At 40.6% G+C, this 22,578-nt stretch overlaps 1 protein-coding gene across 4 annotated transcripts in view; it reads left to right on the forward strand.

The window, feature by feature from the left end:
• Positions 1-228: 228 nt before the first annotated feature.
• Positions 229-22,578, forward strand: part of LOC128622469 (inactive tyrosine-protein kinase PRAG1) — a 28,906-nt gene continuing 6,556 nt past the window's right edge. For 3 of the 4 annotated variants that reach the window (XR_008388409.1, XR_008388408.1, XM_053649004.1), the window contains exons 1-6: positions 229-427; positions 11,126-11,481; positions 14,962-15,904; positions 16,033-16,261; positions 20,917-21,044; positions 21,892-22,340. Coding sequence is in view for 2 of the 4 variants with exons in the window: in XM_053649004.1 (XP_053504979.1) it covers positions 11,242-11,481; positions 14,962-15,904; positions 16,033-16,261; positions 20,917-21,044; positions 21,892-22,340 (1,989 nt within the window). In the remaining 2 variants the exon portion in view is untranslated. Of the gene's footprint in view, positions 428-9,492; positions 9,577-11,125; positions 11,482-14,961; positions 15,905-16,032; positions 16,262-20,916; positions 21,045-21,891; positions 22,341-22,578 lie in introns of all 4 variants that reach the window. The other variant, XM_053649005.1, reaches the window with a different exon arrangement.

The raw sequence follows: 22,578 nt of genomic DNA on the forward strand, positions 1-22,578 counted from the left end.
AAAAGGGCCTTTTTTTGCTAAGTATATATACATTCACCAAGCACACACAAGTGTGTGTGTCTGTGTGTGTGACAAAACTGATATACAGATAGATAGATGGATAGAAAGATATAGATATATAGTGAATTAGGGAATTGAGAAAATATCAGCTCCAATCTGGCAACATGTCCCTCCTGCGGATTAGTTAGCCACACCCCTTCCCTCTTGGCCCCGCCCCTTTGCTCGCGGTCTCTTCAGTCTGACTGATCCTGCGGAGACTGTAACACATCAGAGGACTCGCGTGCTTCACATGTTCTCTCCCGCTGCAACCTGTCGCGTGAGGATTTTTAAACCCGAAACAGAAAAATAACCGTTAAGGATTTAAATTGTAACGGAAATCCGGTGGAGGCTGTGAGGGGTGTGGAGAGACCCGCGCTGTTTAACTGAGGTAAAGCCTGGCTGTTTAATGTCTACCATCAAAATAACACCCCTAAAACCTGTCACGCGCGTTTGCGGTGGTTTTTGTTGTTGTTTTTGGTGTTGTTGTTTTTGGTGTTGTTGTTTTTTCTCTCTCAAACGGGTGTAGATTTTTGGGGTGGTTTTTTTTAACCACATACGGGGAAATTTCACGTTAAACCACGTCTCATTAACATTCCTTTTGAGTTATGAAGTGCTCTTTGAGCAAAACGTGTTTTTCTGTTCGAGTTTATAAATTGATTAAAGTTGATAATGAAATGGATTGGGCCACATGGGTTAAATATAGTGTAGGGGTGCTTTCATTCACATGCCCTACTCAGTAAACTTCTTCGAGGTGGAGTAGGAAGCTGAAAATCGCCTGGTTCCCTGTTGAACATGTGCATTAATGTAGGAAACGGAATCTCAAATGACATCCAGTGCAGTACATACGGTGTAGGATCCATTATCTCACATTATCTCACATTATCTCACATTATCTCACACCGCATGGAGGAAACTTTCCAGGAAGCTGAGTGTCGAGTGTCTGCATATTGAACCTGCATACATTTACACCTTTTATATAGTGTTCTTGTATGAGGAGTACCTAATCCCAAATATCAGTTATAAAGTGTACTAGACACGTTAAAGAACCAATTTGATCATATCACAAACTTGATTTGAAGGAGGAATTTATGTCTTGCATAGCTCCATACTGGATTAGAGCTTTTACTTCATACCATATGTACTGTATAGTGCACTATATAGGGTGTAGGAGCCAATATTTTACCAGTGACTGTGTTTGTACACAGCCTGTGTAGTGTCCCTGAGTAGGGAGCTGGATGCTAAAATGGTTCCCTTTTTTGTCAGCACTGTGAAGGAAGGAAGTTGGAGATTTGATGTAGTGCATTTATCAGGTGTAACTGTGTGTGTTAGCAGTGACATTATGAAACTGCAGAGTTGAGGAACTGGCCTAAAGCAGAGCTTCAGTTCCTGGATGAGTTCCTGTTCCTGCAGGAACCATGCCGGTTATTGTCTATAAAGGAAATGATGCAGAAGTGTGTCATCTTTTCTTTTTCTCTACCCTTTTTCAACTAGAGCTGCTCAGGAACCCAAAGAAGCCTTTTTGAGAACCGCTCTAATTAGCATGAGGATTAGCAGTGACACATTTGACATATTTGTTAATCCAGTTGTTGTTGTTTTTTTTTTTCTTGGACCACATTGTTAATTTAGCTATTTAAAACAAAAACAATGATCGTAATTTGTTTTAGTAATGTTAGTTTTTTGTTCCTGGCAACAAAATGACTCCATACCCTATTCTTTGATACATTTTAGTACAGCAGTTTAGCAGAAACTGCTAGCTAGCTAGCTAATAATGCCCAAAATATGGATTATTAATGCCAGTATTTGTTTAGTGTTGCACAGAGATGATGTCATGGAGTTAGCCCCATGACCTTTAGTCAGTTAAGTAATCAATAAAATAAGTAATAACTAAAGGGGTGTGACTCGGAGAAGCTTTACTACAGGATATTAAAATCACCTACACGACTGAGACGAACACTAGAAGTTTGATTTTGTACGTATGGCGTCAAGAGAGACTGGGTTACACACTGAATAAATGCAGGAAATGAGAATTTAGCTTTCTTTTCTTGAACACTGGAGCAGTTTCTATAGTATAATGAAAAAATATATATATACACGAGTCATTTACTATTCCTATTCATAGTTGTTGACTTAAATCCAAAGACTTGGCGTCAATATTAATGCAGGAAAAATTCCTCATATTCAGACACAGGTTATGCAGCTGCTTAGGTTTTTGGGTCTTTTGGGGCTGTTAAAATCACCTGTGTATTGTTCATGTCTCCAAGATTGCCAGACTTTCACTGAGTAGGTGTATCGGAGACTGGGTTTTTCCACCGTGTCTAGAACAAGCGTTTTCTTTTCATTTTCCTTTCATTTTTTTATAGTAAATGTATAATGTCTGCATTTATTATTTGTACATTTCATATAGGCTATTTTATAGCACTTTTTATTTGCCATTTGATTTGTTGAATTAATAAAATAATGCCAGTTTATTTATTTATTTATTTTTAAACTCAAAATCCCTCTCCTGTAATGATAAACATGCACCCAGTTTGAAAGATAAGCTGACCCAGCACTCATCTGCTCTGCTTGCAGCTCCCTTCATAATTTTATCAGGAAACAAAATCAGTCGTTGAATTAATCAATGATTAAGATGTGTACTCCTCTGATGTCCTCCTTTTCATGGACTTTAAAGGTGACTAATTAATTAATTGCGTCATATTTATGCATTTAATATTGGTCTCGAATGGCATTCCACAGTATTTTCAGCATATATACCTCCTAAAACATACATTTCAGCGTGACATTTTGTGGTTACATCAAACTGTCTGACAGTTCAAGGAGTTCAAGGTCAGAATTGAGACGCGCCTCTATCTTAGACAAACTCCTCCACCCCTTATATGTAACTCTCGTGCAACTTCTGAATAGTGCTTAAGGCAGTAGTTACGCCTGACGCCTGAATAATGATGTGTGCAATTACAGTATTAAGCTCTCGCTACACTCGCTTAACAATGAATATAGCTGTATATGCATTATACGCTATAAATCTATATAACTGAAACGTTTGGAATCAGTGGTTTATATAAAATAAAGTCTGTTTTTGGTTTGGATACAGCTCTGTAATGATTTGATTATGCTGTGTTTGAGGTGTGGCTCTGTAGGATGCTGATGTGCAGATGATTCCAGACTAAAGCTGCACATCATCACTATATTGTAGGAGTTAAGAGCAGAAGTGTGTTTAGTGAATTAAATAATGAGTGTTGACTAAAATGACAGGTGATTACACATCGGTCCTGGCTGTTACTGTGTATACGCACACACAACCTTGGTGATTGGTTAAGTGAAACCCACTCTGACGCCGTAACTTAAGCCAAGTCTTTGTCTCGTCTTGTTGGTTATTGACGTGTTGGACCTGTGAGCCTGGAGTCTTAACGTCAGGATGTTCAGCTGCATTCCTCTCCGTCTCCTGAACAAACACTGTCTCAGCCCTCAGGGACAGATTTCCTTATGAACAGGACACGCTTTAACCGAACTTTATATAATAATGCAGTAGGGCTGGGCAATATTGCAAAAAAAAAAAAAAAAATTGTGATTTTATTATTTTTTTCAACTTTATGAATGAATCTCGATTACGATTTAATTTTTTTTGTTCTTAAATAACGCAATTGGGAGATTACGCGATTTGTTTATACAGATTTTTATATTTTATAATGGATTTTGTAGCTGGAAAATGTAATGCAAAAATAGGTACAGCACCATGTATAGCAAATATCCCTTCTTTAAATAAAGGATATTTAAAGAAGATATATTTCTAAAGAAAAACATTGTTTGCATATTGTTCACTGTTTGACGAAGAAGAAACGTTTCAGTCATCCCAGTTAGCTGTCTAGCTTGTTACTAACAAGATACGAACACGGGGTGTCCATTTTCCCACTTCGTCTGGCAAATGTGCCAAGGTCAAAAATGACGCAATTACAACTTAGGATGTAATGCAGGATTATATTTTACATAAATTAGTTTATCTGATACTATAATACAGTATCTTAAAGTAGTCCATACAGGATTTCGCTGAGTTCTTATGTGATTGTTGTGGCCAAAAATGCTTGATTTTGCTGCGTCTTTTTTTCTAAATTTGCGATGCAGTTTGCTGAACTACTTGAATGGGAGAAATCGCACTTGCTCAAAGTAGTTGTGCACGGTCTTTCGCAGTAATGTTTGCTGGCAAACGAGACCTTTTATCTGTACTCATGTTCTACGCACGTGAATCGAAGAGCGCTTTAGTTGAATGTGCGTTGTGATGACGTCACATGACGCGTCTTGGCCCAAATCTGCTGAAAATCTGCCGTAATTTTGAAAACTTGCAAGCTCCTGCGAATATTTCGGAGTCTCCTTGATTTTTGCATTAATTTCTGTGATCACAAAATCCTGAAGGGAGTGTTAAATACGTGAAGATATTTTCACTGTGCATGATGCACATGATGCAATATTGATGTGGGTTTTTAGAATGGAGTAGATAATATGACTGAAATATAAACTGTATATAATTGTTTCAAAAACAATCATCATCATTCAAATCACAATGTTTAATATATTTTGTGTGTGTGTGTGTGTGTATTAGAGATGCACTGATACTAAATTTCTCAGCCGATACGATAACCGATTATTCAGAGTGATATCGGCCGATACCGATAGTTCTGCCTTTTCTGCCTTCTTATAAATTAATAATAATTCATAAAAAAAATTTTGAAAGAAATGCAAATAAAAACTTTATTCTCTCCATTTCAGCAAGTTGTTTCACAGTAACTGGTCTCATCAACAGAAAACACATTACATTAACATTAACACATTAACTAAATTCTGAAGTAAGATTATTAACTTATTGAATATTATTAATTCATATTAACATTGACTGAATTCTAAAAAACCTCCTGTTAGTCTCACATTCGCTCTCCACAAACAAAAGCATTTCTACTTCATCATAAACATCAAACTGGTAATATATAATATCAACTTATTTATATATTAACGTTAAGTGGATATGAAATACACTGCAAATATATATTTGTTTGTGAGGTATATACATATATATAAATATAAATAAATAAAATATACTTTTTTTGTCAACTCATCTTCATTTAAATCTTTCAACGGTGTACTGGCACTTTAATTCAGTGCGAGGGTCAAGCGGGCAGTGCGGAGGGGGGGCGGGTCTGGGGGAATTAGACTCAACGCCGAAACTTCCGCTTCGCTGCTGCTCACTTCCGGTGTAAAATTTTAGCAGTGCAGAGCTTACAAACTGCAGTTTTGTCGTCATTCCACACAAGAGACATCATCTTTACACAGCACGAAATCGATGTGTTTTCCCGCCCTCTCTTGATTGACAGGATATAATCGGCCCTGATCTCCGGATGTTTTTAAACTATCGGCCGATTAACCGGTGCATCTCTTATATATACATATATATGCACATTATATATATGTATGTGTGTGTGTGTGTGTGTGTGTGTGTGTGTGTGTGTGTATATACAAAAGAAATATAAAAGAAATCTCTCCGTGTTCTTTTCATCTTCTCTCTTCAGCACGCTAGTTATCTCCCCGTCACGTGACGACGGAGCGCAGTGAAAGGGAGTGATTGACTGCTAATATTAACCAATCTAAAATCTGCATTAAAGTTAAGAATGTAAAGATGAAGTTTAATTGGTTGTGTAACGTTGGATAGAACAGTGGGCCGGTCACTATCGGCTCTCAGCAGGCACACACTGTGCAGTAATTAGTGAACGTTTTGTAGAGAAATGAAAACGGGTCGCACCAGAACAATTATTTTCACTCACACAAATGCTCCCAGGTATATTTTAAGGTCGCTCAGATAAAATTTCGGGAGCATATGCGACCAAAATGGTTGCAGTTTCAAGCCTTGACACTATAATATTGATCATCAGGTGTCAGTTTTTTTCTGAAAACATAATTAGTGAATGACTTTTCGGACAGTAAAGACTGTTTGTGTACTAGTTACAGTTTCATGCTTAGTCACGGTGTATGACTGGACAGTTACCTCACTGTCGGCTTTTTCAAAATACAGATCAAAATGCATTTTTGTCTATTGCTGTCTAATCGTTTTCACCCGATCGCATTCCCTACTCCAGTGGTTCTCTTCCCTTTTGTGTCTGACTGCGACTCCCCAAAAATTTCACACCCCCTCCCTCTGGACTCGCCCTGAATCCCTGTTCAGCAGCTCTGTTTCTCGGCACAGGGCCACGACTGTGCTGTAAACTCCTTAATCCGGTACTGCGGTAAACGTGTTATATTGCTACCTGTGCTGCTGCTCTGAGCATGTTCTCATCTTTATCATGGATGATGGTTATCAAACGTTCACAGAAGTACACGGTATTGCTTACCAGAGCTAAACCAATTAGCACGCTAGTTTTTTTTTTTTTTTTTGGCTCAGCAGCACTCGAACACTGCTGTGCTAGTTTTTTTTTTTTTTTTTTTTTGTCTCGACTGAAACATTGGGCCTCGTTTATCAATGAACCGATCTTTTGGTACGAGCATTTGCACAAGAAATTTGTTCATTGAAATTCCGTTAAATAAATTCAGAAAAACGTTTGTAATCTGCTCCTGAGGGTGTGTGTGTGTGTGTGTGTGTGCACATTTACACATGAGACGACTAAATCTATTTAAACCTCGACTGCAGATCATATAATTTGCATGGATCCACTCCACTTGTATATATGGATTATCCTGTTGAGTTTAAATTGCTTATTTAGCAGACGCCCTTATCCAGACAGAGTTATAGAAGTGCTTCAGAGTCGCGGTTTAAAACACATCCTCGTGGGAGTTCATTAAGTCAGGGACTAAGAATACCATGGAGAAAATATTGTGAAAACAAGCTGTTCAATATTGTTGGTATTCATTTCCATCCATCCGTTTTCCATGCCACTTTTCCTAACAGGGTCGCTCAGGGAACTCGGGAGACGAGGCGGGGGACACCCTGGAGGGGGTGCCAATCACACACATTCACACGTGTGTGAACATATTACGGACAATTTGGAAAGGCCAGTCAGCCTACAATGCGTGTCTTTGGACTGGGGGAGGAAAACAGAGTACTCGGAGGAAACTCCCGGAGCACGGGGTGGGGTCGGGGCCGGGATTTGAACCCCGAACTCTGGGTTTGAATAAAGGTTCATAAAGGCATCGTAAAAGTAATCCATGTGACTCGAGTGGTTTAATCCCAATTTTATTCCCAATGCTTTGTGTGCGCAAAAAAAACCCTAAAAATAAGCCTTTTTCACGAAATATCTTCACTTCCACGTAGATCGCTGACGCACGTCGACGAGAGAACCACGACGCAGGCATGCCGTGTTGACGCAACACATATCTTCACATATCTACATCTCCGATGTACGTTGTCCACACAACACGCATGCGTGCTGTGGTTCTCTTGTGAGCGTGCATCGGAGGTTTCTGTGGAAGTGGAAATATTTTGTGAATAAAGTCTTAAATTTTGGGGGGTTTTTTGGGTGAACTATCCCTTTAATGCTGAAATTGTTTGTTAATAAACACTACAGATGCAGTAAAACAGGAATAAATATTTCTTTCCTATAGCAGCATGTTTCAAAGTGGTTTATTTTTTTCTTACACCACAGGAATTTGCCAACAATTACAATTTATTTCTTTATTAATGTATTGAAGAATGACGCATCATACCCTTTATCCGTTTACAGTTATAGTTATAATCATACCTCCACTAGCCTCTCTTTTGAAGTTAATAAGACCAAAAAAAAAAAAAAACCCCAAAGTGTAAACTCCTCTGTGCTGAAGATTTTCCCATGTCGGAAAACCTGAAGTTATAGATTTATCTCAGAGTGGTACAAAGCACTGACACTGGAGACTCCTTCCATAAATGTTACATAAACAACCCAAACAGAAAACTCCGCAATATCAACAACTACACGCTTTTTAAATCTGCTTGTGTGGAGCGTCCAACTATATAAGTCCCTGTGGCTGAACTGTTCCAGTAGAAAAATCATTTATTAGAACAAGCGCATTAATATAATACCGGTAACACCAAACAAAGTCCAGAACCAGACAGCTGAATGTAAAGTGTTATCCTGTGTCACGTGACAGAAACCCCACAGCAAACAAGCGATTGCATTTCTCTGGTTATCGGGTTGCTGTGTGTGTGTGTGTCTGTGTGTGTGTGTGTGTGTGTGTGTAATGGGTGGAGTCGCCTAACAACCTGACTTCCTGTGATGAAACTAAAAGCAGGACAAAGGTGAAGTCCTTTTTTATCCTCCTAAAGCACAGGGCTGTGTGGATGTGTCAGTACAACACTATACCACAGTTATAAAACATAAAATGAATTTAATTTCACTGTTTCACCTTAAATGAATTCACACATAGTGTGTGTCAGTGGGGAAAAAAGTGTAAGTGTTGGTGTGAGTGTTTAACCCTTTTTATTATGAGAGCCACTAGAATTGTGTGTGTGTTTGTTTGACCTTGTACCTCAGCGTTGTGGTGTGAAACTCACCATGGTGTGAGTCCATAACCCCCTCACATGCGCACACACACACACACACACATTCCTAACATGCCTACGTTCTCCAGTGAGACGCCTCATGAATGTTTTATTGGATGTGGAATTGACGTTTGCGCTGAACTAGGGTGCTTCAGAGACAAAACCTGCCCCAACACGAGGACTCTCATCTTCCGAACGTTAAACACGAGACCGAGCAGAAGAACGATGCCGGACAGGTTCACCCTGACTAGGCCTGGACCAAGCAGCTGGTGTAAATGTGCTAGGAGGTTAAGCTCGTTTTCCTCGGCATGGACTAAAATAAGGAAATTATTGTTGTTGGGTTTTGTTTTTTTTTTTTTTTCATATCTAAAACTTATTCTTAAAAAATAAAATGTTGACTGATTTTTAAATTGTTTCTACTTGTTCCACCACGTAAAGTCTAGAAATCGAATCTTCATATATTAAAATTTTAGCATGAACACAGTCAACCTGGAAGTACGAGCACGCTATCCTCTGGTTAGCGTGCATTAAATCCACCGACGAGTGAAGTGAATCTTATTGATTATCTCGTTACAGTGACACCTGTCAAGGGGTGAGATTTATTAGGCAGCAAGTGAACAGTCAGTTCTCAAAGTTGATGTGTTGGAAGCAGGAAAAATGGACAAGTGTAAGGATCTGAGCTACTTTGACAAGGGACAAATTGTGATGGCTAGACGACTGGGTCGGAGGATCTCCAAAACGGCAGGTCTTGTGGGGTGTTCCCAGTATGCAGTGGTTAGTACCTATCAAAAGAGGTCTAAGGAAGGACAACCAGTGAACCAGCGACACGGTCATGGATGCACAAGGCTCACTGATGCGCTTGGGGAGCGAAGATTAGCCCGAAGAGCTAAACGTTAATGCTGGTTATAAAGGTGTCAGACTTAAAGGATCTGTTGCTAACGTTTTGGTGCCATATCCCACAGCACAGCTTCAAAGGTCTTGTGGAGTCCACGCCTCGACGAGTCAGAGCTGTTTTGGCAGCACAAAAGGGACCTACACAATATTAGGTAGGTGTTGGTAAGACAGCAAGATTGAAATTGCACTGGGGAAAGAAACCCCACTGAATTTACTTAATTCAGTTGTGTACATCCGTTCCACGTGAATGGATTACAAAGTGTCCTTGGGCAGGACGCGGAACCCCGAGTTGCTCCCGATGGCAAGTTAGCACATTGCATGGCAGCTCTGCTACCATTGGTGTGTGAGTGTGTGGGTGTGTGAATGGGTGACTGAGACACAGTGTAAAGCGCTTTGGATAAAAGCGCTATATAAGTGCAGACCATTAACCATTACCATTTAATCACGTAGTTTAAAAGTCCTGAATGAAATCACTCACCCCAGGATCAAACCCAGGTGACTGGGTTAGTGAGGCCATGAAACTTACCGCCTCACTGCTTTAATCACGTTAGTTTAATACTATAGTTATTTCGTCCCGTCAGTGCTAACGTCCTCACGAAATTATCTAAAGTAACTGGATCACGTTACTACTACGCCAATTGATCGTACTCATTCAAACCTCAAAATTCAAACTAGTAATTAATGAAGTCACATTTCGATGAGACTCTTAATATTTTTTTACAATAACTGTACGTAACGTGTTCTCTTAATTCTGACCATCCACATATTCCCAGTTTTTAAGTGAAGCTAAACTCCTCACGTATGCACATTCCAACACTGTAAACTGGGGGTCAGTCAGTCAGTCAGCAAAAATGCCTCTTCTAGGCCGGTCCAGCAAAAATGCATCAACATGTAAAAAAAATATATGTATATTTTGGTCTATTCAAATATTCTTAAATAGCAGACCCTGGAAAATGAACGAATTTCATCCATCATGTCGTCCTCCTTTACCATCGCTATTTTTAAAAAGCACGCAGTGATCTACATTAGCAGCACATCAGGCACTAACACCAGTTCTTAATCTGCCCAGCGTTTGCTGATGCACATCCAGGTGATTAAGGACCGTTCATTAATTTTATCCCTAAATTTATTCTCAAAAAATTTGTTAGCGCTTTTGTAATATTTATTGTTTTCAAGCAAAGCACTGTTTTAAACATACATCAATTTAAAAAATGATGTATTTTTAACATGTTTAATTCAATCTTATTAGACCCTAGAATAAATTTGGATTTTATAATGGCTGTACCTTTTATTCGAGATTCCGATTTTAGTGTACATTTGTTTTGGATGTTATTATTCATTAAAATAATGAATTGTTTCTACTTTCTGATATAATCATTTCTGTTATTGTTAATGATTTAATTTTATCACGCTGGTCTCAGTAAGTCTTTCCTGCATCATAATAAATGGATGAAATGAAAAATCTTGCCTCTGTTCAGTGGCTCTTTGAGAACAAAACAGGCTTTGTGCTGCTGCTTTGGGTGTTTAGAGTATAACTTTAGTCATGTGAGTTTTTAAATGCTCCCTCACAAGTCACACACTCTACTAATAATATCTGTTGTGTTTGGTTGCAGCTCTATTATTAACAGCTACTATGTTCAGATTTTGTTGCTATGTGTAGAATCAGGTTGAATTTCCTGCTTTTATTTTATTTCCTCTCAGGTGTCTGAGGTCACACACTTATACGCAGCATGACCAGTCAACCTTCTGTCTGCTCCACTGGCTTCAGCCACGTGTAACCTGGAGCTACATCCTGCCCAGGAAGCTCGTTGCATAAAATGTCAGCGTGCAGTGAGTTTGCAGAGCACGTGTGGAAACCGGGATCCTGTAAGAACTGCTTCCACCCACGTAGTGCCCACGCCAACGCTAAAGGCAGGAAGAGCTTGTGCGGGGACCAAGAGGAGGATGAAGGCACCTCAGTTTCGCCCTATATCAAGCCCACTATTGCGGTCAAGCCCACCATGATGAATTTGGACACCACTGAGATGGCAGCAGAGTTTACCATGAACGCACAGCAGGTATTTGAGAGAAAACTCACCAGTCACACTAAAAGTTCATTAAATGTCGAATTGGAACTCTGCTTTCAGTTATACACTGTATATGTGGATCTCTGTGGAAATATATTAAAGAAGCAGTTTAATGTTCAGTCTCACTTCTGGTTGCCAGGAAAATCACAAGCATAATTGCACCTAAATTGACCCCGATCTCCTCTATTGAAACTACCATCATTTTGTGAATTTCGTTTTGAAAATCTGACCGCTGTGTTAGGGCGGGGCTAATTTCAGATAGTGTACAGGATTTTTAAAAAGTATTAAGGGGCCGTGTACAGACTAGAGGACAATGCTTAATGGGTCCAGATATGAAATGAACAATATGTACTCAAAAACTGATGGCTTCATGATTAGTGTAAGTAATACAGTAAATATAATTTGATTACTGGATGAACATCATTTTATAAATAAAATCTCAAAGAGGAATGTCATCACCACCATATTTAACCGTGGGCATGAGGTACTTTTTTATACGGCTATCTCTCGGTGTGTGCCAAAACCACCTCTGGTGATTATTGCCAAAGCTCTATTTTGGTTTCATCTGACCATAGAACCCGATGCCATTTGAAGTTCCAGTAGTGTCTGGCAAACTGAAGATGTTTGAGTTTGTTTTTGGATGAGAGTAGAGGATTTTTTCTTGAAACCCTAACCAAACAACTTGTGGTGATGTAGGTGACTTCGGAGTATAGTTGCGGAGACTTTCTGACCCCAAGACGCAACTAACTTTTGCAATTCTCCAGCTGTGGCCACTCGAACCATCCTCTTAATTATTGCCCTGATGGTGGAAATGGGCATTGTCAATGCTTTTGCTATTTTCTTCTAGCCACTTCCCATTTTGTGAAGCTCAACAACCTTTTGCTGCACATCACAGCTATATTCCTTGGTCTAACCCACTGTTATGAATGACTAAGGGAATTTGGCCTATGTGTTACCTCATAATTATACCCCTGTGAAAGTCATGGTTGAACAATTTCCTGTTCCTAGTCACCCAGGTGTACTAAAAATTTTTTAAATATAAGCGAATATACTTCAGATATAGTTTTCTCATACGACTTCATAGGGTACCAATAATTGTTGCACACCTATATTTTACGAAAAATTTTTTGTGATAAACCTGTGTTTTGTTTGCAATTGATCTTCATGAGAGCAGAGTATGTTTGTGAATTTTTTTTAAACAATATATCAAAAGGTTAAACAATAAAGACAAAAAAAAAAAAAATCATTTCACAGCCTTCTTTGCTCATATTTACCAAGGGTGCCAATATTAGTGGAGGGCACTGTATCATAATTTAGGGCACAATTAAAATGGTATATTAAACAGTATATACAATGATTCATTAAAACTTGAATATTATATTAGAAAGGAAAACTAAAAATATATTAAATTTCTTTACCCAATCCCAAACGGAATGAAAAATGTGCCCTTATGTGATTGGCATTTAAACATTCACTGATCAGCCATGACATTAAAGCCATATTGTGTAGATCTCCCTTTTGCTGCCAAAATAGCTCTGAACCGTCGAGGCATGGACTCCACAAGACCTCTGAAGATGTGCTGTCATATCTGGCACCAAGATGTTAGCAGCAGATCCTTTAAGTCCTGTAAGTTTCGAGGTGGATCCTCCATGGATCGGACTTGTTTGTCCAGCGCATCCCACAGAGGCGTTGAGGTGTGGGGAATTTGGAGGTGAAGTCCACACCTTGAACTCTCTGGCATGTTCCTAAAACTATTCCTGAACAATTTTTGCAGTGTGTCAGGGCACATGACCGGGAATCCCGTTGCCATGAAGGGATGTACTTGGTCTGCAACAATGTTTAGGTATATGGTATGTGTCAAAGTAACATCCACATGAATACCTGGACTCGATGAGCCTTGGGCATCCATGACCCTGTCACCGGTTCACCTGGTACCAAAAATACCACTTTTGGTAGGTACTAACTACTGCATTCCAGGAAAACCCCACAAGACCTGCCATTTTGGAGATGCTTAGACCCAGTCGTCTAGCCATCACAATTTAGCCCTTGTCACAGTCGTTCAGATCCTTACGCTTACCTATTTTTCCGTCTTACCACACATCAACCTCGAGAACTGACCATTAACCTGCTGCCTAATATATCCTGCTCCTTGACAGGTGCCACTTTAATGAGATAATCAATATTATTCACTTCACCCGTCAGTTGTTTTAGTGGTCAGACTGGTGTTAGATCCTTTTAATAAATTTGAGATTAAGTACCTGTTTACCAGCAGACGTGTGTTTAGGAAATATTTTCCTCCAGGTCTCTTCATCAAATTCCTGTATCTAGAAACACTTTTAAATGTTACACACAGCACATTTTAATATGGTTAGTTTATATTTGCTAACAACTACTTTTTTTTTGCACTGAAATTCTTTATGCGGACAAATCATGATTTCTTGGCCACATAAATTCTTGGCTCCGCATAAATTCTTTATGCGGAGATCATGATTTCTTGGCCACAAACACTTATAAGAAATTTTGACATTTGTGTCAGTATTGATGGAAATCTGACCAAACTGGGAAGCAAGCAAAATCACTAGGTCATGCTTTCATATCATCACGTCTCGACTACTGTAACTCCCTCTTTACTGGCCTACCAGCTAAAACTACTGCCCGATTATAATACATCCAAAACTCTGCAGCTAGAGTTCTCACTAACACCAAGCGTTCTGCACACTTTACTCCCATCTTGTTTAGTCTTCACTGGCTGCCTGTCTCATGCCATATTAAGTTTAAAATTCTTCTCCTGACATCCAAAGGTCTCAATGATCTGGCACTTCGTTATATATGTGATCTGCTGCTTCTGTACACACCAGCACGCACTCTTCCTTCTTCTGATTCCAAATTGTTGTCTGTCCCTAGATTTCGTCTATCCACTTTCGGTGGGAGTTCCTTCAGTGTAGTTGCACCTAAACTGTGGAACTCTCTACCTCAGAGCCTCCGTGATCACTCCTCTATTTGTATCTTTAAAACATCTTTACTCATCACTATCTGTCTATTACTCATTGATGTTTTATTCCCCATTGTAAAAATGTATATTAATGTACTTTGTCCTTTTAAATGTAGATGGTGTGTAAAGTGTCCTTGAGCTTGTGGAAAGGAGCTATGTTTAAATAAAACTTATTATTATTATTATTATTATTATTATTATTATTATTATTATGCACAAAACACATTAATTTATTGATGGATGTCTTTAATTTTCTGCTGAATGATGATAGTATTTAGTATATAAATATTAGATTATTTACTGAATAAAATGTAATATTTTGAAAGAAGTGTTGATAGTAAGTGCTTTATTGTTAATTGTTCATCCTGTTTTAGTTCTTGCACACTTTGTGAAAAACTTTCTTGAAATGTATGACAAAGCTGTTTTATTCTTTTTTTTGTTTGTTTCGTTTATTTGTTCATTCGTTTATTTTTCTGAAGGCCCATAAGAGCCCGACTGGACTGAAGAACATTCTGGATCTGTCATCTCATTACATCGACAGTAACGGCTGCAGTAAAGCTCTGAAGGATGTGGTGCAGCAGAATGGCATTTCCACAAAGCTGGATTATTCCAGCAGGACTCCTGTGTCTCCTAAAGCCCCGCCCACCACAGGCTGTGTGTTTATCGTGCAGGAGGAATGCCGCAATCCTATTGGTCTAAAAGAGAACTTAAGTCCACAGTTGGCCAAAACACCCAAGTGCACTTACATCACTTCCTGTGATTCACTTTTACATAATCATAAACAGGAAGTGCAGGTGAAAACAAACACAGCTACAGGAAGCATAAACGGGACTGTTAATGGTGCATCCACAGAGATACTCAGTGTTTTTTCATCACCCGCGGCAACCCCGGAATCCCTTAATAATGCCAGTCTGTCGGATTTGTTTTCACATTGCAGCAGTACAGACTCGCTGACTGGCCTGGCCACGATTCAGTCAGAGCCAGTCTATGCTGAGAGCTCAAAGCGGAAATGCCGTCCTCGCCGAAATGCTGAGGTCATCACCGAGGTCAACGACGATGGGGAAGGTCAAAGGGCGACCATCACTGTCATGGCCGCCCACACGGAGAAGAACAACTGCACCTTTTACCTGAGCAGCCCCGATTCTGCCGTTAGCACTCAGTGGCTCCGTTTCAGCCCCAGGACCCCTGATGACCCCTCCAGCCCTGTCTTCAACTGGCCATCTTCCCCTGTCGTCATGGGAACAACCCCAGTGTCCACAGGCCTGTCCAAGCAGACCAAAGCAAGCCCACCCATTCCGCCTAAAAGAAGCTCACGTTCTCCAAAACTCGGCACGTCCAGTTTGTCTCCTCTTCCTGAGCTTAACTTCCACGTGACTCCGCCCCTAAAACTGTCTCAGGGTGACGCCCACTCCTCCTGTCCAGGTAAAAATGCTCATGGGGTGTATATGTGTGTATGAGGGTACATGTAGTACCTTTAACATGGTAAGTTTAGAAATGTAGTGTGATTTATATTGCAGCACTGATTAACTTTTAATAACTTTTCTCCACAGTGCTGAGCAGCTTGTGGAGCTCAGAGCCTCGAGCTGAGGAGGAGAAAAGGGAGGAGGAGGAGGAGGAGGAGGAGAATAAAACAGAAAGAGAATGGAAGGACAAGTGTGACTCTACGCCTGGCACTGATGAGAGAAACAACAGTCCCAGTGAGAACGAAGGCGAGATGAAATCTGACAGCAGCAGCAGTGAGCCCAGACCTCCACTGCCTCCACCCAAAAAACACCACCGGTAAGAACCACCTTTAAATCAACACTTTCAGCAGAGTTATTTTATCTGTTATACTGTGTTCTGTGTCAGCTGCGATGTTTTCTCTTTGTGAAGCTTGCTTTTTTTTTCTTTTTTTTTTTTTTGGTATACTGGCACTTTGATGCTAATTTAGCTACCAAGTTACTCTTATAGCCTTCAGTTTAGCATGTCTCAGTGTCTCAAACAGACTTGCTAATGTGGTTTCTGGCTCTGTATGACACACTGTTATTCATAAACATGCACCAAAGTACAAAGAGAAAAACAGTCTACAGAATTAGATCAATGCAGCTTAATAAATTCTGTACATCCTTTATTTTGGCATTTGGGGTTAAACTTTAAGCACTGAGCTCATTTTGAAATGTTCTAAACCAAGAAAATTGAAAGTAAGGAGCATATCCGTGTGACTAGAGAAAAGAGAAAAACATGTGATGTTGAGCTCTCACGTGTGAATTTGTGTATGTTGTGTATGCTATCCTTACACCCAGTGCTGTTGAATTCTGGGTTCTGATTGGTCAGAAGGTGTTGATTAGTTTAGATTCTGTAACAGCAGCTCTGACAGTAGTGCAGCTGCAAATCACAGGTTTATATTAATGCAGTCGTTCTAATATGATATAGTTTCTATAGTAACAACTTACACAGTAGCGTATATAAATATACTATGGCATTGTTCCTATAGTAACAGCTCATTTTCAGGGACTTGTATGGCAGACACTTGGCACAAACAGATGTTTAAAAAAGGGCATGTTATCGATGATATGGTGAATTTTTCCTTGTAGATGTTTATTTAACATTTATGGAAGGAGTTTGAGATTCAGTGCTTTGTAACAGTCCAGAGGTAAAACTGTAACGTGAGCACTAACGCGTATTAAACTGTAATATAGCAGCAGAAACTCCAGCAGTGTAGAGAATGAAAAAGGTCATTAATGTGGAGCTCAGTTCTCCCTCACACCATCTCTTTCTTTTTAGCTGATCAGATGATCCTGACTGTGTTCATGGTTATAGGCAGATAATCACACACACACACACACACACACACACACACACACACACAGAGTCTTCTTGTTTGTTTGAACAAATCCATGCCCCCCATGACACACACACACACACACACACTCTGAATGAGTCTGAATTAGATCTGAATGAGTTCCTTGTTATTACAGGTTCAATATGTAACTGTATTTTTATACTATTTAAACAGAATGGTGTGTGTGTGTGTGTCTGTTTGGCTGTGTGTGGCTGTGTGTGTGTGTGTGTGTGTGTGTGTGTGTGTGTCTTTTTGGCTGTGTGTGTGTGTTTGTATGTTTGGCTGTGTGTCTGTTTGGCTGTGTGTGTGTGTCTGTTTGGCTGTGTGTGTGTGTCTGTGTGTGTGTCTGTGTGTGTGTCTGTGTGTGTGTCTGTGTGTGTGTCTGTGTGTGTGTCTGTGTGTCTGTGTGTGTGTCTGTTTGTCTGTGTGTGTGTCTGTTTGGCTGTGTGTGTGTCTGTTTGGCTGTTTGTCTGTGTGTGTGTCTGTTTGGCTGTTTGTCTGTGTGTGTGTCTGTTTGGCTGTGTCTGTGTGTGTGTCTGTTTGGCTGTGTCTGTGTGTGTGTGTGTGTGTCTGTTTTGCTGTATGTGAGTGTGTGTGTGTGTCTGTCTGTTTGGCTGTGTGTCTGTGTTTGGCTGTGTGTGTGTGTGTCTGTGTTTGGCTGTAGGTGTGTGTTTGTGTTTGGCTGTGTGTGTGTGTGTGTCTGTGTTTGGCTGTAGGTGTGTGTTTGTGTTTGGCTGTGTGTGTGTGTCTGTGTTTGGCTGTGTGTGTGTGTGTCTGTGTTTGGCTGTGTGTGTGTGTCTGTGTTTGGCTGTGTGTGTGTGTCTGTGTTTGGCTGTGTGTGTGTGTCTGTGTTTGGCTGTGTGTGTGTGTGTCTGTGTTTGGCTGTGTGTGTGTGTGTGTGTGTGTGTCTGTGTTTGGCTGTGTGTGTGTGTCTGTGTTTGGCTGTGTGTGTGTGTCTGTGTTTGGCTGTGTGTGTGTGTCTGTGTTTGGCTGTGTGTGTGTCTGTGTTTGGCTCTGTACGTGCGTGTGTGTCTGTGTTTGGCTGTGTGTCTCTGTGTTTGGCTGTGTGTGTGTGTGTCTGTCTGTTTGGCTCTGTGTGTGTGTGTGTGTCTGTCTGTTTGGCTGTGTGTGTGTGTCTGTCTGACTGTGTGTGTGTGTGTGTGTGTCTGTTTGGCTGTGTGTGTGTCTGTGTGTGTGTGTGTGTCTGTCTGTTTGGCTCTGTGTGTGTGTGTCTGTCTGTTTGGCTCTGTGTGTGTCTGTTTGGCTCTGTGTGTGTCTGTGTGTGTGTGTGTCTGTCTGTTTGGCTCTGTGTGTGTGTGTCTGTCTGTTTGGCTCTGTGTGTGTCTGTTTGGCTCTGTGTGTGTGTCTGTTTGGCTCTGTGTGTGTGTCTGTTTGGCTCTGTGTGTGTGTCTGTTTGGCTCTGTGTGTGTGTGTCTGTTTGTTTGTGTTTGTGTGTGTGTGTGTGTGTGTGTCTGTTTGGCTGTGTGTGTGCGCACATGTCTGTGTGCTTAAGTCTGTCTGTCTGCTTAAGTCTGTCTGTATGTGTGTGTGTGTGTTTTGCAGCAATACAGTGACCCCACCCCCCCACACACACACACACACAAACATGTTTTATATGTGTGCACGTGTGTCTGTGTGTGTGTGTGTGTGTGTGTGTGTGTGTGTGTGTGTGTGTGTGTGTGTGTGTTTTGCAGCAACACAGTGACTCCCACCCACACACACACACGCTGTATATATGTGTATGTGCTCGTGTGTGTGTGTGTGTGTTTTCTGCAGCACACGCAGTGACACGCTTCACTACACACCTGGCTGCTTTCTCTGTTTTGTGTTCATCATTTGTCTGACAGTTAAAACTCCTTGTGTTTTCACAACAAACAGCAGATGATGATGAGACTGAGTTGGTGGTGTCCTCTTACCACCAATCATTCATCCTCTCACACTGCCTTAACACCTGCTAGTGTTCCTGACTCAGATTTATTCTGTGAGCACTACAGTGTGTTCTGATTGGCTGTGAGCTGTACAACGTTTTCTGATTGGCTGTGAGCTCTACAGCATGTTCAGACTAGCCCTTTAAACCCTCCTTCTGCGTTAAAGAAATGGGACGAGATTTTTTTGGGGGGGGGGGGGGGGAGGTGTAAGTGTTCTTGTTACCCCGCTCATCCAAATCTCAAGACAGTATCTAATTGCCCTAGCTTTGTGACAGTACTGTAGGGCTGCGACTCACGATTATTTTCATAATTGATTACTTCAGAGATTATTTTTTTCGATTAATCGGATTGGGGCAATATTTTTAATTTAGGACTGTAGTTTAATTCTGTGCTTTTTGTGCATCCATAAGAGAATAATGCATAAGTACTTAGAAAATAATGCATAATAATGCACAACAACTAATCGATGAAATCGATAATAATCGATTGTGAAAATCGTTGTCAACGAATCTCATTATGGATTAGTTGGTCTGCGCGCAGCACGGGGTGCATTTAGTCACTACGTTACTTCTGTTCTGAAAACACTCTTCGGAGAGTAAATACTTAAGTTGTGTCCCAAATGACGTATTATACACTTACACTATGCACTGTGTACTCTACCGTCTAGTGTATACATTTTAGAAAGGTAATAACATCTCAAAAGGAACACAAGCAATTTTTTTTTTTTTACTAGCCGGAAGTATAAACCGCTTCCTAGTCGACGGCGCATGACGTCATACGCACGTAATGTGACACAGCTAGCTTTAGCCTAATACCCAGAGTCACCGAAAATGACTTTCTTCAGCTTACTGTTTGTCAACGTTACCTTTTATAAAAAGTAATGCATAAATACTATCATATAATATAAACTTATATAAAATATAAACTTATATATATATATAAAAGTATTTATGCATTATTTTTTATGGATGCACAAAAAGCACTGAATTAATCTACGGTCCTAAATGAATAATATATATTCTGGTGTGCGTCTGTGTGTATTGGGTTCTTTTCAGTCTTATATACTTGGACAAACAGTTGTGTAAAGTTTTAGTCTGAAGTTTATATTTGTAACACTCAGTTTGTGGATTTTATTTTAAATAAACGAGTTTGCCTGCCCCCCCCCCCCCCCATCCGATTACGAAAATAATTGTTAGTTATGTGGAGAGAGAGGGACAGAAAGAGAGAAAGACCTACAAAGACGGGGGGGGGAGACAAAGACTGAGAAAGGAGAGAAAGACAAAAGAGAGACCTCTTATTATGTTTCAAGTAAGTGTTATAGACTGTTGTTTTTTTTTTTATCTAGCTTAACGTCATTTCATTCTAAAAAAAAAAAAATCAAGTAATAAGTGTTTAAAAGCTTACAGTTTGTTTTTGATGGTGTTTGGCATCAGTGAATCATCATGTTCCACCAAACACCAACACACAGCAGTACTGTGAGGACGAGGTTAAAACGGAACATTAAAAAGGCAGTGAATTGTTCTTGTAATGAAACGATATATTTCAAAATATATTTAAAATATACATATTAGCCACGCTCATGTCCGCATGTGTGTAGTGCTTAGTCATTTTTCATAAGTTCTGTGTGTGTTAATGTGGTAAGCTGTGTATTTAACGTGTGTGTGTGTGTGTGTGTATGTATACAGCTCCTGTGTTAAGCTCAGTGTGAGCAGTATGGAATTGGATCAGCGAGGATCAGTGGAGTCACTCCCTCACTCATTGAAGGAAATGAACACAGCTTCTTCAGATAGCCTGCCGGCTCTGTCTGATTCTGGTGAGTGCACTGCATCTTCACAACCGAGTGCCCTGGGTCGACTAGTGGACTAGCTCTCTAACACTCTGGCAGACTAGAGAGGGGTGGTGAAAGGGGAGAGATAATGAGAGTATAATAAGAGGAAATAACGGTTTCTGTCATTTACCACAGGCATTTATCCCCACGAAACTACTCATTACACACACACACACACACACACACACATATATACTCTGTCCTCTGTCTCTTTCACTCAAACTTTTTTCTATTTCTCTGTAATTCTCATTCCCTGTCCTTGTCTCATTCCCTATTTGTTTTTCCTTCCAGTTATTGTGTGTGTGTGTGTGTGTGTGTGTGTGTGTGTGTGTGTGTGTGTGTGTGCATGTGTGTGTGTCTCTCTCTCTCTCTCTCTCTCTCTCTCTCTCTCTCTCTCTCTCTCTTTCTTTCTCTCTCCTTCTCTCTCAGGTGTGTGTAATTCTGTCTCTGGTAATCATCAGTGCTGTCTCACTATGTGTACACAGACCACACACACATACACACACACACACACACACACACACACACACACACACACCCTGATAAGATCTCTTGCTGTGTTAAAGGCGTTACCTTGTTAAACAGTAACACAGGAGGCAGTCTGTCTGTCTCTCCAGTTCTCATATAATGTAGCCATCATGTCTCTGTTTTTGGCATGACAGACAGACTGAAAAATTTTCAGTCCGGAAGTCACATGACCAGTATAATAAACAGCTGACCTTTTAACATTCTGAACTAGGTGTAAACTTTTATCATTAAAATCAATAAAGATTTCTCTCTCTCTCTCTCTCTCTCGTGCTCTCTCTCACTCTCGCTCTCTCTCTCTCTGCAGCTGTTCAGGAGTCGACTCAGCGCTCCTGTCCCTCCCTGTTCCCGAGTCCGAGTCTTTGTCCCCCGCCATTACCGGAGAAAAAGCTCCTGAGCCGCACCACCTCCTCTGACACCGAGACGAAGGTCAAAGGACACGCTGTCACTTCCTGTTCGTCTCCTCAGCTCTCATATTCATCCTCGACGTCTCTGCAGACACTCCTGAGCAGCGGGGCAAGTCGGGAGTGTGTGTACGCACGGTTGGGTGGACTGTACGGCGAATGTGTGCGCCGTTTGTCGCTGAAGTGTGAGGAGCGTTTCACACACACTCAGAAACACACACACCGCTTCTTCAACGAGCACGAGTGGAGTCTGTTCAAACTGAGCTGCAGCCGCGCCGTGTGTGTGACCAGGGACGCCGCATACTACCCCGCCTCCTGCTCCTCTGACACACATACACCCTACGCTGTCAAGGTCAGATAGTGTGTTCCGAGACATTTCTATTAGGGGTGTGACGATGATTCATGACACGACGCATTGTGATGCAAAAAATATGATGATCTAAAAATATCATCATAAAAATGATGTGCATTCTATTAATTATGCAACCAATGTAATTGCACGGTTTGAACACCAGAAGTCCCAAACTACGCAACCCATGGAGTTAAAATGATAGCTCTGGCTTGTAACAACCAACGCACACATTATAGGT

This window comes from Ictalurus furcatus, chromosome 18, assembly GCF_023375685.1.
Source record: "Ictalurus furcatus strain D&B chromosome 18, Billie_1.0, whole genome shotgun sequence".
Classification (NCBI taxonomy): Eukaryota; Metazoa; Chordata; class Actinopteri; order Siluriformes; family Ictaluridae; genus Ictalurus; species Ictalurus furcatus.